Source organism: Poecilia reticulata, chromosome 19 (genome assembly GCF_904066995.2).
Source record: "Poecilia reticulata chromosome 19, P_reticulata-male-v2, whole genome shotgun sequence".
NCBI lineage: Eukaryota > Metazoa > Chordata > Actinopteri > Cyprinodontiformes > Poeciliidae > Poecilia > Poecilia reticulata.
In genome coordinates, this window is record NC_088848.1 from 18,349,443 (window position 1) to 18,368,903 (window position 19,461).

Here is a 19,461-nt window from a genome sequence, read left to right on the forward strand (position 1 = left end):
GCTATTAATATCTTCACTACTTTTATAGTTTTTCTAATTGACTAGAAATAAGAATGTCCCTGCTACACACTGGGATTTACTGGCCGATACCAAGTTGCAGTTTTCCCTGAAGTCTTAACCTTTGTGTATGTAAAATGTGTTATAATTTCATAATTAAATACTATAAAAGAAAACTGTGCTGTAGGTTCCTGGTTTGCTGTAAGACTTTTGAATCCAACAAATAATAAAATCAAGGGGATCCCCACTTAGACTTCAAAACAAGTATCCTTAATCCTTTTTTTTAAACTAAAATAAAAATAATTTCTCAGAGCTGGATGTATTTGATGCATATTTAAACCATAAAATGAGTAAATTTTCACTTTTGACATATTTAATCAAGAGAAACAACAGTATAAATGTTTGTTTAAAACACGGTGTGTGACTCTTAAGTAGATCAGAAGAGCAGGAAGGTTGAGAGTGTTCATCTACTTAGACGGTTCTTAAAACGATGCTTAGGAACTAGAGTGGACTTAGATCTGTTTGGATTTCTGGACTAATACAGTGATTTGTGTTGTTGACCTGTGCAAACATTTATAGCAACAGTCATGCGATGTTTTTGAGCTGTCCAGGTTATTTCTGTTTTCTAAATATGTCTACATGTCAGAGTGACTTTTATTAAAGGGGCAGTGTTATGTCAAGTCAACTTTTTGGAGCTTTACATCTTGTCATAATGTTATTCACTCATCAAAAGCATACAAGGAGGGTTGCCCTGACATTTTGAGAAATCCTTTCATCTCCATGGCAACCACTGAGCTGTCCAAAACGCCTGGTTGGGCTTAGCCCCGCCTTTAAGGTGCAGCTCGTCCTCACAGAGCAGCCCTCCACCATGATTCTCCTATTCTACTCCTTCAGGCTAGTCATCAGGAATTAGCAAACCGCCTTGTGGAACTGTGGTTCAGCTCAGCTCATAGGAGCTACTTCTCAGGTAAAGACGTTAAACGGTTAATTATGGAGGATTGATGTTGTGATGACTTCCTGAAGGCGGAGTTTCAGAAAGAGCAGGCATTTTTTAGAGAGACAGAGGTTCAATTTCAAAGTGTTAAATCAGGAAGTAAAGTTTCTTTTTTTTTTTTGACAACATCTGAAGGTAACACAGGTACTTGATAATGCTGTAAAAATGGCACTAGGTGCATGGAAAACACATAATACTGCCCCTTTAAGGCCCTGTCAATTTGCTGGAATGATAAATAAAAAAAGAAAATAAAAACCTTGTTATTTTCATTTCACAGTGCATCTCCAGCAAGACTTCTCATAGATGTAAACTGTGCTATATTGGTTCATTTAGTTGATAGGTTTAAGGTCAAAACCGGTGTGTTTGTCGTCCTGAGCCACATCTCAGGAACGCATCCTGGTTGCTGTGTGGGAGGCAGTGGCGATGAGACGCTGATGGTAAATCAATAGTGATGGATCAAAGTGCTGCATGGCTGGAGCCCCGTGGTGTTGGGGTGTGTGTGTGTGGAGTGGGGGAGCAGGGGGGAACAGCAGTGACTCCTCGCCTTTCTTCTTCTCATTATCCTCTCCCCACCTCTCCTCTCTTCTCCTCTCGCTCCGTTTCTCTCTTTTCATCTCAAAATCCCGACTCCTCTCTGTCATTCCTCCGCCCCTCCGCCCGCGCCTTAGCAGTAATAGCTGATACCTTGTGTCATGGTGTCAGATGGGATCTGCCAGTAGTTGATGGGAAGATAAAATGCCACAGAATCAATATCAAACCGCTAAAATTGTGCTCATCTCCCCGCTGCCTCCCGCACTCGGCCTGTCCAGAAATCTGCTGCTGTGGCCCCCGGGCCACCCGTTAAAGATTTATAAGGGTTAATTATAATGACATTAAGCTCTTGTGCTGTTTTATTATCTAATGTTGGAATGTTCACACATATCGACCATGTCAACTAGACTGATGTTTTGAATAAAAACCTTTTTTTTTTCTTTTTCTTACTATGCAATTCAACCCACAGTGACTTCTGCTAACTACTAGCTCAGTGTGATTACATTCTGTGGCTGTTGCTCAGTCTGATCAATAACCACTGGGTTCTGTTTTCTAGGGGAAAAACATTGGCCGGTCCGCTCCCAGAGTCACCATGGTAGGGATGGCTGTTTTCTGTTTAAGGGTCAAAGTTGCCTCAAACCACTTCCTGTTGTTTGGATTTGCTCTGTGAGCCTGTTAACGTTCAGCAGCAGCAGAGACAGTGTTTGGAGGCAGCTCATACCTGGAGTGTTAATCATGGTGCAGTGCCCTCCCATTAACCTCTATCTATTTATCTAACCTGTGTATTTGACCTGTAACGTTTAGCTCTCCTGTCTGTGTGATGAACTACATGTGTTACAGTCTGGTTTTTGTATGTGCTGGATTCAGGGGGTGTAACGGTACAGGAGGATTTTTAAGCAGAATTTATTTACTGTCCACAAACTGTTCTGCTTTACGTTCACGGGTTTTGTTCATTTTGTTAGTCTCTCAAGTGAGACTTCAAGATATTATTTGCAGATATTTTTTTTTCCATTTTTTTTCCCCCCGAAAATGCAAAATAGAAACAAAAAAAGTTGCATGTCGGATATTTTATAATACTTTTTTTTTTCTTATAAAGTAGCCAAAGTGCAATGGAAATGATTGATTTGATGTAAAGACTACATAAAAGTGAGAAAAGAGACACCATTTGGTTAGCTAAGCCTGAATTCATTTCAGTTTATATAGCGCCAACATGATGCAATATGTTTCATCTCGCTTTACAAAAACGTAAATTCATTCCCTTCATACACACATTCAATTATTCCTGATTATCGAACAATGAGGTAAAGTTGGGTTTATTTGTCAAATTGGCTAAAAAGTCAAAAAGTGGCGATGAGACCTGCAGCGTTCACTCCGCCTACAAGGGCAGGTAGTGAAAGTACACAACCAATTGCGTTGCGTCTCTGACTTTGCAGCAATCCCTCATACTGAGCAACTTTTGTCCACCATATTTTTTTTTCACACATTTGGCTGATTGACCAGATGAATGCTTTCCCCCTAAATGAATATTGATTCAACTGAAATTAAAACACGGACTGTGTTCAGTCGGTTACAGTAGTTCCATGAAGTACTTGGACATGTGACTGAGGAGTTTTCCAAACAACCAGTTACCGTGTTAAAACTGGTGCTGGAGGATCTTAGCTCACCTAAAAATGCACCTGAAACACACATACAATATTCTTTTAATTTAAGAAAAATGTTAAGAATTTGAGCATGTTTAGAGCTGGTTTTTGCAGATAAATGCTAGTCAACTTTAGCAAACAATCATATTTATTAACTGCTAAGTTTTCCTGAGAACTGATTTTTTTTTCTAACTTTCACAATAATTCTGAGTTTGTTCCTGAGTTAAAAATCTACATTTGATTATACGTTCCAAATCATGAGAAAGTATTGGTGAGAATAAAGTCACATTAGAAGAATGCATTTGCAATATAATAAACTCATAATAATATGAGAATTAAAGTCATATTACAAGAATAAATTCAAAATAATAAAATCATAATTATATGAGGAAAAAAAGCCATATTACAAGAAATTCAAAACATAATAAACTCGTAATAATATGAGAATAAAGTCATATTACGAGAATAAAATTGTAATTGTATGACTTTATTCACTTATTACTTTGTTCTCATACAAGCTTATTTTTGTAATATAATTATTTTATTCTTGTAATTTAATTCTCCTTATTGTGTTAGCGTGGCCCTAATACTCCATCAAACTAAATATAAATCATTTATTTACTGAAAAAAAATCATTTCCTTTGTTCTTATTTCATATGAGGAAAAATGTTAAAACAGACAGTAACTGTGTTTGTAGACAGTAGCTTCAGTGATGTCACTTCCTCCCTTGTCTCTCCCACTAACATGATCTGTAAAGTTGATTAAAAGTGCAGAAACCTGTAGTGGCTGTGAATTACTAACCTGGTACCGTGACACCCTTTCTTGGTTTTGCTCTAAACTCTTGTGTGCTAATGTGGGCCTGCCTTCAACACCGTACAGCTGCCGCCTCTCCTGCTCTGTTTTACACTTACTAACTGAATGAGACACTCCTTGAGCACAGATTGGACGGAAGTTGTTGAAAACATGAAAAAGCCAAAACTATACTGTAAGTAAAGAGACGCTCCTGGTGTTTGTTGCAGCCGGCCCACATCGTGTTTAGTTTCTTTATTGTGCTGTGCCTTAGAACCTGACTGGTCAGCCTCATTTCACTCCTCTGTTCTAATCTGTGCCCTCTGAAATGTACGTTTGTTTTTCTTTTTAAAAACTTGCTTCACTTTCTCTGTGATGTCCTGACGCTGGAGTTGATGTGCTAACCTCTGCCGTGCGTGTGCTCTCTGGCTCTGTCCGTCTCAGTGGAGAGGAGGGCTGGTCTATAAAGGCACGGATAAACGCAGTTTTGATGATGTTACTTCTTTTATCTTAAGAAGACATCAGATAAATCTGTGCTTATCCTTGCTTACGATATACGGACCCTCCTCTTCCTCCTCTGCCTGTTCCTCGCCCTCCACCTCCTCTCAAAAGGAAGTCTGCTTTTCAACAGCCTGCAAGCGGACTTGGTTGGTATCTCCGTCAACTGCTGAGAAGAAAAAAAAGAAACGGCCTTTGTTATACTTATTCATTCGATGTAACTTACCATGCAAATGCTGACTTTGGAAAAACCTGGGTTAATTATGTCTTTTGCTGTGACACAACAACTCCGCTCTCCCAATAGAATGGTTACTATATTGCCTTCACAGGGGTCACAGGAGTTCACCCGTCCGTCGTTTTCCACAACGAGCTGGTCATGGACTCCATCTCAACGTCTTGCACTTGCTTCCCCACCACCGCTGACACTATCCCGGCACATTTGTCAAACGGGAGAGGCGATGACACGTCAAGTAACAACTTGGCCTTTGCTGTCTGGGGGTTTGATTGTGAGTTATAAGATAAAGAGCGATACTTACCAGCGTACTGGATGGAAGCAATCTGGACAGGGGTTGTTCCACACGTTTAGAGCATTAGAGTGATATTGAATTTTTTTTTTTAATCGGAGCTATTCGTTTCAACCAATTCAAAACATTCATTTAGTCATTATCCGATGTGAAATATGGATAACTCAACAAGCACGGCGGTCTTAACAAAGTACAAATGACTATGATGACAAAACTGATTCATAAAGAGGATCGTCTCCGTGTGCATGGAAATGGATGCTCTTATTAAATTAATGGCGATGGCTCATTATAGCTGAGAACACTGATACAGTCGTATCGTTTGTTTTAGGACTTCCTCAAGAGATTTCCCAACTCAGTTCAAGGAATTAAATTATTTTAGTCTTTTTTTGCTTTTTACTGATATGAAACAGACATGTTCTGCAGTATTTAACGCTAACCCTGTTAAATACTACGAGATGAGAGTGCGTAATGGAAACAATGTGCAGAGGACTGACTCTTCTGCTCTGTTGCCGAGGGAAACAATAGAGTAGTGCTACAACGACTGGATAGCAGACCTGAAAAGACACTCTGTGCAATCGTCTCATTAAGCTAAAGTTGTTTTGTAAGTGCATTTCCAGCCCCATCTTTATTCACCTTATGTTAACGCATAAGAAAATTGAAGAATTTAAACTTCCTTAGCAGGTAAACACCAATGCACCGTACATGCAAAACTGGAAATTAGCACAGATATTTTGGGAGAGATATATATTTACTGGGATTTAAGATCAATACCATTTGTGCAGCATATTAGCTTTATAATACAGTCTGGGTGTGGAATGTGAGCTTTTTGTCTCAACGGCATTGGCAGATATGAAGCCATGTACTTTTTTTGTAAATGTTGAAAAATTCCACCAATCCACCACATCTCCCATACGTTGATAATCAAACTATAATGTTCAAACAACTGGTTCGATTCAGGATAATAATGGCAACTTGATCTTGAATTTTGTGTCATGCCTAACTTTCCACTTAATTTGGGTTACAGCTTTATGATAGGGGTGGTCAGATTGTTGAAATTATATCATGAGTCGATCTTTAACATAAAAAACGAAACAAGACAGGGATAGTTTGTTTTTTTCTTTACATTTATAAAGCAGAATATTGTGGATTCCACCCCACTGATCCTAGTATACACGCAGTATTCAAAATAGAAATGCATCAAAAACAAAACAACCATTTAGAAGCACGACACGGCTGACTTAGCGAAACCTTCCTTCCTCACTTTGTTTTACAAAACAATAGCAAAAATACTGTAAAAAACGGTACAGCAACTTAAGATTTCAATATAGTAAACGTATGTGACGTCTGACATTTTTTGACAATTGGGCTAAACTTCAAATAAGCTATTAGTTGTTCGTGAAGCAGATTGTTCAAATAGATTCTCAAATTTCAAAATGCAGACACCAGAACGTATGCTTCTAAAAAGTGTGCTTCCATGACTCTTAATGACACAAAATTATATTGAAAGTTCACTTGGGGATAAAATCTGCAGTTAAATGGGTATGTTTATGTAAATTCAAGCCATTTAAAGGGATCCATTACACCAAATATCAATACAGACAAACTGATAGATGTTTAGGTTAACTAGCTTTTATCTGGGAGTTAATCATTCTGGTCTGTTATTGCACATTAGCATCACTTGTAGATTATATCGCAAAAGAAGTTGAAATTTTCCAGATCTGCTGGACTTAAAGAGTACGTTTGCGTCGACACGTAACTAATGAAATGCAAAGAGGGTTCAAAAAGGTGGTCAAATGATTAAGCCATTAAGCCATTTGAAGGCAGACAGTCAAAATAAAGCAGCCTTTTTGCTGTTGTGCTAATATTATTGCTCACTCATAAAGTCTCTTACTGAAAATATACCCAGAAATAGATATAGACTGAAAACCATAGGATTTCTGACCAAACTTAAATTAAACTTGTCTTAGACCGGTCATACTTCATGGTCCAGTTTGTGACCCGTTTGCAATGTTTTACCACTGAGAGTGGAACAAGTTCCCCCTTTCAAAAGGGATCCTGGTTCCCTTTCCTTGCATTTTAATGGCATAGGGAGATAAATAAAGCCTCACTATTCCTTTCTCAAGCACATACAATAGCTTCCGCAATTTTGTTTGATATGTCACTACAGTCCACAGCATTACATCACTTTCACAAAACTGAAATGTCATACACAGTATGCCACACATTTACAAGCAATAAATGGAAACAATGTTGCTTCATCACCTATACAATATGCAAACACTTTGTCTGCACTGATGAAGATTCACACCCTCCAACTCCAACTACTGGCAGCTATATCTATCTTTTATTTTCAGCTCATAATTCCTGAACACTTGGGAACATTTTTATAGCAATGCATTTTTAAATTAACTTAACACAAGATATTCAAAATGGGGTCACATAAAAAAAAAAAAGAAAAAAAAGTAGGATTAAGAATTTGACGTAATTGTTTGTCTGTCACATTGTTAAAGAGGAATTCTGAGTCTGACCCACACTCCTTCCCAACAGAGCTTCAGTCCATTGAGGTCTGCAGGTATTTTACTGATGCATGGCTCTCTGAAGGTCCTGCTGGCTCAATGCAATGAAGTTTGAGCACTCGACTTTGACCGAGCGACAGCAGAAAACTTTTAATATGTAACACTCGCAGAGCGTTAGCTGCAGCGTGATGAATTAAAAATGAGGGTGCAAAGAGACTGATGGAGCTACAGTGCAACTGCCAGCGGCATTTTAAAGTCAGGAATCAACGAGTGAGTCTGCAGGAGGCACTGAAATCACAATAAATTCTCTGCCTCCTGCCTTGATGCCTAGGCGGAGCTGTCACTCACTGCCTTCGTGGAGCGCATTCAAGTTTCAGAAACCACACTGATGTGTCAACCAATTAGGCTGGCATACATGTTAATATTTATTCCGTCTTAGCTCTACGTAAATTGTGCTTTGGTTAAAAACAGTGGGTGAAGAGATAGCTTATTACAGCGCCTTGCAAATGTTTTAATAGACTAAACTTCATACAAATAAAAATATGAACATTTTTATGTGTATTTTTAGCCAGCTTCCTTATGCTTTTTAGAACCACCATCCACATGTTTACTAGGTTTGCACATTAATATTGAACGTTTTGCCTATTTGTTTTTGCTCAGCCAGCCTGGATGGAGTGTGTCTGTGAACAGCACATTTCTAATCTGGACTTCTGATTGGGATTTTCTAGAGCACGAATACACAAATATTTCAAACTGTTTACCACCTCAGAAAATACCAACCCTACAGCGCACCACCAATATGACAGGGAAATGCATTTGTAAGACAATAAACTTACATATTCATGTTTGACATAAACATTCAAACTGCATAGATCTGTGCATATAAACCTAGAATATATATTATATTTTCTATTACGCTTTTTTTTTAAAGTGGACACTTACAAAAGACTCAGCAGGAGTCAAACGGAAAGGCTTCCGATATATTTTACTGGGCTGTTGCTGCATATTTAATGTTGTTCACCTTTTCATATGTGGCAACCTTGAAAACTTCAGGTGGACAGATCGATCCACAAGTCAGTATTAGTATCGGATCAATAGTGTGATAAGATTGATATTTTAGTTTCAGATTTTCTCTTGGAAAATTAGATCTCATTTTTTGCAGTTTATGTAGTAAACAATCCACACAATTTTTTTTCCTATTGTTTGTCGTGTGAAGATGTTATTTAAATATTTTGTAGACACCTACAGACTTTATCTAAAGTCTGTCCAAAGTTTTAACAAAAAAAGGAAGTAAGGAAAAACCACAAAAATGATATACCGATACTCGGGTATTGGTATCGGCGATACTGGCCCTGTACTTTACTTGATATCGGATTGAAATCAAAATGTGCAATATCACACACTTCTGTTGAAAACTATGCATCTTGCCTCCATCTCGCATGTGTGCACTACATGTGTTGAAAGGGTAGAAACACCTTTGTAAGGCTCTGTGCGTGTAAGAGGATTCATTCATCAGCAACACAGATCAGAGAAATTAAAGATAGAAGTTAGTGCAGAAACTATATACTCACTGGTTCTTAGTTTTGGCCGAATGAGACAAATACCTTTGGATGAAAGTTAAGCTTTAAGTTCAAATGGTCATTTTTCTTAATTACAAAGCATTACCCACAGTAGCCACTCAGTTAAGCCAAAATTAGCAGAGCAGCAAGTTCTATTAACAAAACTCCGAAGCTTTATCATCAATGCTGCAATTGGGTCAGCGTTAAGCTTCCTGCTCTGCCAGGGAAATCAATGGAGAGGTGGAAGCTACTTCTATCCAGGGGCCTGAAGCTTTGTCCCCACTAATCGAGTGAAGTGGGGCTATTATGGCAGTTAACATTTAGCTATTAAATGTGAACACTCTTTGTCAGTTGTTAAATGTCAGGCCCACGGTGGCTTCCGTTTCCTCCACGTCCTCGGCGGCGAGAGGAAGGCAGGGAGGTGCTACTAACAGCACAGCACGCTGACAACTGAGCCGGCGGGACTCCACTATCTGTATTCATACCTGTCACATGGATTTCCATACACAAACATAAAGGATGTGTGCGTATGCACTCTGAAGCCCTCGTGGCAGTGCAAGCTCCTTTTTGGGGCTGTCATAGCTCCAGCATGTTGCTTGGCAGGGCTAAAAGAGCAGAATGGCTGCTGGTTTTAGAGAGGGATGCCATGAGGGGAGCGGAGCACAGAGCAGACGATGACTTTCTTATGAATCTGTGGTGGGTGGTGAGGAGGTGAGGGGCTGAGAGAGCGCTGTGAGGGCTTGTGATCACTCGCCCATGTTGATGGTTCTCCACTTTTTATTGCAGCACTCCACCAAATCCTTATGTTTTTTTTCTCTTATCTGCTTTCTGTCTCACTTTATCCAGTGTCCAGTGTATTTCTGTCTCCATAGCCCCTCGCTCTCTCCCCCACTGCTCCTGTCTGCTCTTGTGTGTTGTTGAGTGATATCAAACCTTTAGGCTTTTCATTAGGTTGTGTTTATCTGTCTGTAGTGTATTCTGGTCTGTCTGAGGCCACCATGCTACCTGCAGTTTGAAGATCTTGGAAGAGTTGAAAGCAAAAACTTTAAGGACAAATGTTCCTGATGTTCTGGTGTGGACCAATCCATTATTTGGACTTTGGGTAAAGGTATACCACGCAAACGTTTTTGCCTGAGGTATTAGTTGATTCTTTTAAGGGCGTTGGACCGGACAACTTTTGTTGGCAGGCTAAATAATCACCTTTTCAAATTAGAGTTTTCTCATTTGGTTCTGATCAGGATAGTGCTGCAAGAAGGTTCTAGGTTCAAGTTTAATATGGTGCCTTTCCGAATGACATGTGCATGTTTTCCCCGTGTATATGTTGATTTTCCTCTTAAGATTCATTCACATCAGCCTTGTTTAGTCCGCTTTAATCAAACCCTAGTTCGTTTGCGTGAAAGACCCGGTTTGTTTTGGGGAGGTGTGAATGTGCGATTTAAGTCTGGTCCACCTATAAACCCGGGTCTTGATTGGTTTGAGGTGAACTCTGATGTGGTTCAAATGCATATGTGGATGTAAAGGGACTGGAGACCGCTCCAAAAGCAGGAAGTGGTCTATAATAGTGCAGGGCATTCTGGGTAAATACAACCAAAACAAACAACAGTTTAGCGCTAGTAGGAAAATGATTCATGAGCTTTTACAAAGACGAAAGAGAAATCCTGCAATCGCTAAAATGTTACGCTTTTTGTTTTAATTTTAGAAAGAAGGAAGTTGCGCTCATGTCTTCTTCTGGGGCCACCATAGACAAGGGAGGGGAACAACTTTTTCCATTAGTTTGGACCACATGACCAGGTGAAAATGTAACAAATGTTACAAACAAATGTTGGTCCCCAAACACACCAAGTCTACCAGACCATCAGGTGAGAAAACACCCTGAAAAACATGCATGTCTGGCATAGCAAAGGAAAAACCAATCAGTTTTGTTATGACTCCATCAGCAAAGAGTTTGCAAAATGTGAATGTTTCTCTTTGATCTTCAATACATTATGACAAAAAATCCAAAGTATCTAAACAAACACAAATGGATAAAACGTAAAATTTCTATGATGACATGAAGGTCGTAATCTTGACAGCAGCACGACGGTAATTTAGCTCCTTTAAAATTCCTGCAGTTTGACCTGAAAGCAGGTAGAGTACCACATGCGGGACATAATTAACAGCTCGAGGCAGAGAGCTGTGTGGCAGTCTCTTAATTGTGCTTTTGATGTTGCGCCACCATTGGCCTCATGGCAGCTGTTTAGAAAGTTCTTGGAGAAATTGTGAGGAGTCCCTGAGCGTGTTCAGAGCCCTGTATGAACACCAGTAGGCCAGTTTATCCTCTGTAATGCTGATAGGTTGTCCATCAAATTAGATCTCATTGCATGGACATTAGAATGTGATCTTTGTATCCAGGGTAACTTTAAAGAAAATGTTCATCCAGTTTTAATGTCTTGGTTTCCATTGTGTGCTGCAGTACAGTGGAGTTAATTCACCAATGTCTGTGTGATATAAAGTTGACCTTTAATGACGTACCTGAGGCTAGAATACTCCTGTATGAATGTAAACACCCTCATGGGAGGAAAGGATGACCTTTTAAATCATTGTATGGACTTCTTTTGGTTCTGGGTGAGATTATACTACACATATATTTGTTTAAACTTTAAATAAATAAATAAATAAACAACTTAGACCAACATCTTTTCACTGTCTTGTCACAATGCTATAAGCTCTCTCACCCCCGTTAACACTTATCACACACCAGAGCCCGGTGGAGTAGTTTCCTGTTGTTGCTCTCTACCCAGATCCTGGCTTCTTACTTTTTCCTCCTGTGGGAAGTGGAAGAGTTGAGGATTCTGGCAATTTGCGAGTTTGTTTTCCTGTAAATTGCTTTTACTCGACATAATGAAGTTGACGTTTGGCAATGCACGGTTGCCAAGTCAAACACCCTGATGACCGCGTTTGTCTGCGTGGATAAATGAGTTGCTGTGCCTTAGCAGTCAAAGTCCTGGCAGTGCATCACCTTTCTTTCCTCTCCTTCTCTTTTATAAGCACACAGAGTCTTGTAAAAGTTTTCATTCCTGTTGATCATTTTCCCTTTAGTGACTACATGTCTCTTCCAGCTTCCACATCTAGTCTGTAACTCTACTTGAAAATAGTTGAAACTCTATCAGATGTGGTTGAAAGCATTTACACAGAAGTCTGATTCTCAATTGGATTTAGTGTGGACTTTGACTAGGGCATTCTGCTTTAATGTAAAGTATCTCCAGATGTAATTGTGTTATTATCATCCTGTTGATGTGCAATCTCTCAAAGGTTTTCAAACTGAATGCACAATAATAAACATAATCCATTTAACCTTTAATTCTGGCCAGCTGTCCTATTCTTGCTGCAAATATCACGCAGCATAATGCAGCCACCACCTTGTTTTGCAGCTTTTCTGACACATAAGAATTTTGCATGTGGGCAATAAGTAATTTTTTCCCCTTACATTAGAAAAGCAAATGTGGACTTTAGTAGTAATTAGGGAACATTTGAAGGTTTATCTCTTGCAGTTTTGGATTTTATTTCAGGACATCAATGTAACACAAAATCATGTCAACTTTTTCGCATTTTTATTTCTGTAAAGTTTAAAGTTGTACATTTCTTTTCTTTCACTTTTAAGCTGCTATTAATTGTTCTGGCCATTTGGCTCAAGGGGTGTGGACACTTCTTTGCGAGGCACCGCAACATTTCTTCTCATGAAAAACAGGCGGGATTCCCGCCTGGATGCCGTGACATCAAAGAATGCAGAAATCAATGGCAGTCACAGAAATACGGGTGCGAGTGTGTAACTACAATTAGCTCCGCGATTGCTTATCTAACCTTGGCAGGGGGTTTCAAGGTGCTTTCCAGTTGGCTCACACTCCCTTGGCATGCCTCCCCTGAGTGCTTTATACGGATGCGATGCTTGGAAGTGTGATGTGAAACAAAATGCCACACCAAATGTCATATTACTGACTCACTTGCCCGCCATCTGGATGTTATTATGCAAACTCGCCAAGGAGGTATTCTCCAGAGAACCCTTACTGTGTAAGCAAAGGGAAATTTAATGTGATTAATCCTCTTGTGGGGTTGCAGGCGATTGTATCCAGAGGAATGCGTGTGCGACCGGTCTCCGCAGCTCACTGATTGTAGATGCGTTTGAGGCCGATTTAAAACAAAATTTAAAAACACACCGCCGCGTCATCTGCAATCTGGCAGCACAAACAGCCATTTAGCGATTTAGCTCCGGTAATCTGAAGGGGGCATGTCAGTCACAAAGGATTTTGTCATCGTGTTATTAAACGGCACTGCTGGCTTCGGACGTGCTTTAGCACGACAAGCTAGGGAGGTAAACGCAAGAGCCAATAGACATGAAGGTATGCGGGAGGCCCCCGTGTCTGATCAGGAAACTTTAATCACTAATAGGTTCCTGGGGTTGCCTCAGAGGAACGGCGTGTGTGGAGGTTATTTTCTGACATAAGCTTAAGGAGGCCAGGAAGGTGACGAGGCTGCGGGGTGTCAGGAGCTGATAAGCGGAAGGAGAGTTTTGGTGGGAGGCTAACTGTGCTGGAGTTTCTTGAATGAATTTAATTGGTCTCCAGATTATGATGGGATCACTGAACGAAGCCGCCCGGGGTCTTAATGAGCCTCGGCCCTTCTCTGATTCTGCTCGGCTGGTTTGTGAAGCTCAGGCCCGTCTCCTCAGAGCCCCTTGGACCGGGCCTTGGAGTGGAAATAGCCAGAGTGAGATCAGAATTTGAGAAAATTGCCTGGTGTTGGTTCACATTTGGGTTTTTTTTAGCTGTGTGTTCAAATGGGCGATGGGGGGCTTTACTGCAGAGTTGCGGCGAAGCGGTGCAGGAAGTTGTATTAAAAGTCCCAACTTCATTCCTGTCAACATTAAACTCACGGCTGCAGAGGAACTGAACATTACATCTGTATTGCCAAACTTCCTCAAATGCAGTTTTGTTTACCTGTTTGCCAGGTACATTTGTGAAACAGGCTGTTTTCCTCCAATTCTCCTGGGTATTAATAATGAGTTGTAGAGAAAATCCTTAGGGCCTAAAAACTGAATCTGAAAGTCACTTTTAATCAATACGTGCTTTTATCTTACTGTTTGATCCCGTCTGTCAGATCAGTTAAAAAAGCTCTTCTTTCATTCTTACTGTGTTTTCAGACCTGGTAGTCCTGGAGATTCTGTTTGATTAGGGACCAAATTTATTACATTTATTACATTTACTCAGTGAAAAAGACTCAGAAAATTTGATATCTTGTTAATGAGGTTTTTTTTTTAAATATAGTAAAAAGATTTAAGAAGCTCTGTGGTTCATTCTGATTATAAAAGAAAGTGAAACCCTGTCAGAAGATGACAGACAGTGAGAAGAGAACAATATAGTGTATATATATATATATTTTATCCAGTTAAACTTTATACATCTGTCTGTCGTCAAAAATCTTGGCTTTGAAGATGTTGGCAGCATCCAAGATGTGTTAGCGTTTGATGAAGATTTGCATTGTCTATGAAATGCATACAGAGGCAACTGTTGTAACAATGCTGAAGCCAGAATGGTTCCTCCGTCAACTTAAGATATTATGAAAATGTCAACTCTGATTCTTGTATCAATCATTAAAGATTGCTTAGAGCCATCATATTTTCAGTGCTGGTTTGTGTCTTCTTAAGTTCCAGCTCTTTAAGAGAAATCAGAGTTGGTGCAAGTTGGCATCACAGTTCAAAACTTTGCACCATCCGGAGATTAGAAATTCAACACAAAATCCACGAGTTCACCTCAAGGTTAAGTATAAAAACTACATTCACATTAAATAATTCAGATTTAATAAATAAAAAACAGCCCAAGTTTAAAATAACACAATCCTGCTTCATTAGTCCTCAGAGCCCTCTCTCTATACCTTAGGCGTTGGTTTGTGCAGGACGGGTTGCTGCCGTTGATGTTTTTACCATGAAGGTTGTGTCTGTAGCAGCTCGGTGGATCAGAGCACCGCCGCGTCGGCATGTTAAAACTTTATTTAGCGTTTCATTTCACACTCTTACCAGCACTTTTGGATGGGTCAGCCGGATCGCTGCGGAGCGAACCCGACCTCCACTGCATCTGCAAACGCGTGAAACAAAACGGGCTGAGGAGCTGGGATGAAACCAGCATAAATAATAAACGACTCCTTTCTCAGGAGCTCGAGGTTTTCGTCTGCTGCATTCAGTTCACAGTTTACTGTGATGAGAAATTTTCCATTTCAACACAGTAGAAGTGATTCGTTCAGTCCAATTAGCCGGGTCCATTTCAGTCTGAAACAGACAAATGGCCGCCTACATGGGAAGCGCCAGCTGCATCTCAGTCGGCGCTATATTCGCCCCTGTTGTGTGTGTCTTTCGAGCCGTTTGTGTAGATTTTAAAATTGTTTTTAATATTTATGGTTGCCTAAATTCTCATTAGCACAATATCCATAATGTGGCAAAACTCAGAGCAGGTATTCATTTCTGTCTCACTAAGAATTTAACTGTCATGTCCTCATTACGGCTCAGCCTGCTCCTGTTTGGTGCTGATTAGCTCTATTAATTTTTTTTTTCTTCTAGTGCTAGGCAGCTGCTTAAATTAATCAGAGGCTGGTCATTAGGGCTGCCACTGCAAACGCATTTAAGAAAAAGTTACTTCTTTTTCTCTCGTTTTTTTTTTTTTGGATTCCTGGCCACCCCTTTCCTAGATACATTAAAGCATTTCTCTACTTTTTTCAACTTTTTTGTTAATAAAAGGGTGATTCTGATCTTCTTTCTTACATTAATTCATCAAGTCAACTCCAACTTCCTCCACCCATCGTCTCTACCCAGTGGTCCTTGCAGGGCGGCTCGTGCCTGTTTCCAGCAGTCATTGGGCGATTGGCGGGATGCGCCCTGAACTGGTTCCCAGTCCATCACTGAGACACACAGGACAGACAACCATGCACACACACACACACACACACGCACACACACACACACACCTAAGGGCAATTTAAAAGAGACAATTTAAGCCAACATTTGTGCTTATAGTCTGTGAAAGGAAGCCAGAGTACCTGGGGATAACCCACGTATGGATTGGGAAACAGTCAAAGTCAATGTAAAAAGATCCCAGAGTGGGATTCAGCCCAGGAGTTCAGCACAACTTCTTATTAGGGCTAATTTATCAAGTTTAATGGATGTTGGATTGTTTTTTGTGGATTTTAATGATTTCATGAAGGGAACAATGACTGTACATCAACTGGAATACATCACATAAATATGCCAGATTTAGCCAAAGAAGCTAATTTTCATCAGTACTCCTCTAGCAGGTCTACGGAAGAGATTAACAACATACATGACTTATGGTTTATGACAGATTTCAGTGTATAGCTACTGTGTATAGTCAAAATATCCGACCGCAGCTTGGAATCCTCCAGCTCCGACGTTTTTTATCACGATGAGGACTGCTTAATATGTTCGGCAGAGAGGGCCTCGGATGTGTGTGGATTTACTGCCGTTTGAGCAATATTTGTAGTGAGAGTCGCTGTTAAGCAGAGATATGAGTAAAGAGAAAGGAGGAACACAGACAAGACACATGCCATCTATCTTCATAGCCTGAGCAAATATCGAGAGCTATGATGTGAGAGCGTCGAGCCTCGCTCTCCTCCTTCACTTCTGTGACAGATGTAAATTGATGTTTCACCAGTTGGCTCTAATGCATTTTTAAACAGGCACAGCAGCAGACAGCATAAGAACGTGTCGCGACGGCATTACTATGACGAAGCCTCCGTCTATTGCCGCCTCCTCCGTACACGTGACACACAAAAGCCACATATACGTACATGCACGCACATGCACACTGAATGGCTGTCATTCATCATCTTTCCCAGTACAATGGGCTCAGTAAAGGTCCCATCTTTCAACTAAAGCACCTCCACAGTGCAGTGCCCAGCCGAGCACCGCGACACTGCATCACGTCTCCTGTCATCTGCAAAACACTCCTTACCCAGCGGGAGGGTGGATGATTGGCTGAAACTCTTGATTCTGTGGCTTGAAATTAAAACCACTCTCCCGATTGAGGCGGCAGGTGACAAGCACAAAAAAAAAAAAAAATGTTGTCGCTCGTTAACGCTGAACGCCTTCAAATCTAAAGTAGTCAGGAGATTTCTTTAGCATCATCTGGCGGAAGCGTTAGCAGGAAATTGTATTCCCTGAGCCGTATCACAGATCTTGGTTGTGGATAGTTTTTTGGGTGTGTGTGTATCTTTATGTTGCCCACTGGACTGGCGATCTGTCTGAGGTGTCCTCCATCTTCCACTTCTATTTCTAGCTTATCATTGGACTGATGAAGTTGATGTAGAAAATGACTTCTTTTTTACGTATCCACTGTAATTTGAGTTTAGAACAACCTACCCTACTGAAGCTGTGATAAAATACTTGAGCAGTTGTATCAAGTATTTGATACAACTGCTCAAGTAAAAGGGATGTTCGAATGATGAGATCCAGCGTTCGGTGGAATTAATCACATTTCTTGGTTTGCAGGGAATCAGCCAAGCCAGCATAATTTCATAAGCTATGTGTAGCTGCATAATACTGCTGTAATAAGCAAGATCTAGAAGTTGCAAACTAGCAGAAAAACAGAGACGCCACTCCTCCTCCAAGCTAGTGGTTTGTGCCTCTGGTAAGGCACAGACCCACGAGATGATGGGGGTGTTCATTTTGCCATAACTTGAGAAATGAGTTTCCATCTCCATTTTAACACATTTAAATTTTTTTAATTTTTTTTTAGAAAAGCCAAAAATTACCTCAAAAAACTTTTTTTTGCAAAATTGATGAATTGTATCATTTTTACTTTTGAAATACTTCAAAATACGCATTTTAAAGAAAAGTTAATTGAAATGTTTATTGTGTCCTTGGACGCAAGGCAGTTTACCACCATCTGTGTGTGAATGTGTGCATGAAAAGTGCTTTGGAGAATATAAGGAAGACACCAATAGTTGTTATTATGACCCAAAGTTTTAACCAAATGTTAACTAAGATATTTAGGGGGAAATGTTTACTATTATTACTCTGTTCATCTGTTTTTACCCTGACAAATGTAGTGGAAACATAGAGGGATAACAATAACCCTAGAAAGTACACCTTAAGGTTTCTTTTACTGTTATGTTGTGAAAGTGAGAGTTTGCTAGTCAGTTTTATCATAGATGCATTGGTCATGAAAATGATGTGGTGGACTCCAGTGGCTGGATACAGATGCCAACATTTATGTCGAGCCCAAACCAAAACAGAATCCGAGCCACGTGTCCTCCTTCATGTTAACTTGTTAGATGTGTGCTGGTGATCTGGTTTGACCTCTTTCCTTTTAGTGAACCATTAAAAGCATGTAGTAAAAAGAAAATGTTGCAGCAGGACTACCCAGCTATGTCAGAAACCTTTCTCAGATCAGCATTGTCAACTCCAACACTCAGGAGCATTGATGCACCTACAAACATGTAAGATTGGTTTATTCTGGGCAAAAATGTGCAAACCGTTTTATGTGTAGTTTTGCGAATGGGATTCTATAGCAGCTCCAGGATTGTAGACCGTTCCTGTGTGTGTTAAAGGTATGCTACTTCTCTGTGTGAGCCTGCTGTCTCCGGGGCGGAGGAAGCTGTCGTGTTAAATGAAATTTCCTCAATCATTTCCTCTGACTTCGTAAGTGTGATTCTGTGAGTCCAAGCTTGGCGCGCATTTCCATCACAATACATAACAGAACAATGTGGCTCACAGGGTTACCGCACGAAGCCTGATGGTGTGATAGTGACAGCCTGTGTTGAAAATAGCCGTCTGTCATAAAAATTCGAAAAGATGTCACTTTGGAGGGCTGCTGGGCTCCACGCAGTGCTTCTGTGTTTTATGTTTCTCCTTTATCTGCCGCGTTATGTTTACTGGTTTTTGTTGCTGAAGCTTTTGAATGTCACTGCGGCGTTACATGCACGAAGCCGACGTTTCTATTTCGGTCTATTTTATTTTTTTTTTAAGTACGACGGCCGCTGCCTATTATTATCTCTACTTGTTGGATTAAAAAGTAAAACGGTTTGAATTTTTGATGAGTTCACGGCTAAACCATGTGAGACAATTGCACTTTGCAGAAGCGCCTTGAGCTGTGTTGAGCTATCTGGAGACGATCAAAGGCTTTTCTGCTGTTAACACAAGTAAGAAGGAGCATCCCAATTATCTAAACGAGAGGATTTAAAAACACATATAATTATCTATGATTCAGGATTTGCTATTGGATCTGATTTAAAAATGATTCTTGGCTAAGAAAAAGTTTTAGATCAGGAGTTTAGTGACTTGGTCAAGACACAATTTTCTCAGGCTTGCCTGAACAGTGGAGTCTTACTGGCCGGTTAGTAGCCTAGTTATCAGGAGAAATAACACCCAGT

At 40.2% G+C, this 19,461-nt stretch overlaps 1 protein-coding gene across 13 annotated transcripts in view; it reads left to right on the forward strand.

The window, feature by feature from the left end:
* shisa6b (shisa family member 6b) overlaps positions 1–19,461 on the forward strand; it is a 94,779-nt gene that overhangs the window by 62,764 nt on the left and 12,554 nt on the right. For 6 of the 13 annotated variants that reach the window (XM_008437717.3, XM_017310830.2, XM_017310835.2 and 3 more), the window contains exon 5: positions 2,079–2,117. The exons of the other annotated variants lie outside the window; for them this stretch is intronic. In XM_008437717.3, coding sequence (XP_008435939.1) covers positions 2,079–2,117 — 39 coding nt within the window. The remainder of the gene's footprint in view (positions 1–2,078; positions 2,118–19,461) is intronic. 13 annotated transcript variants of the gene reach the window in all.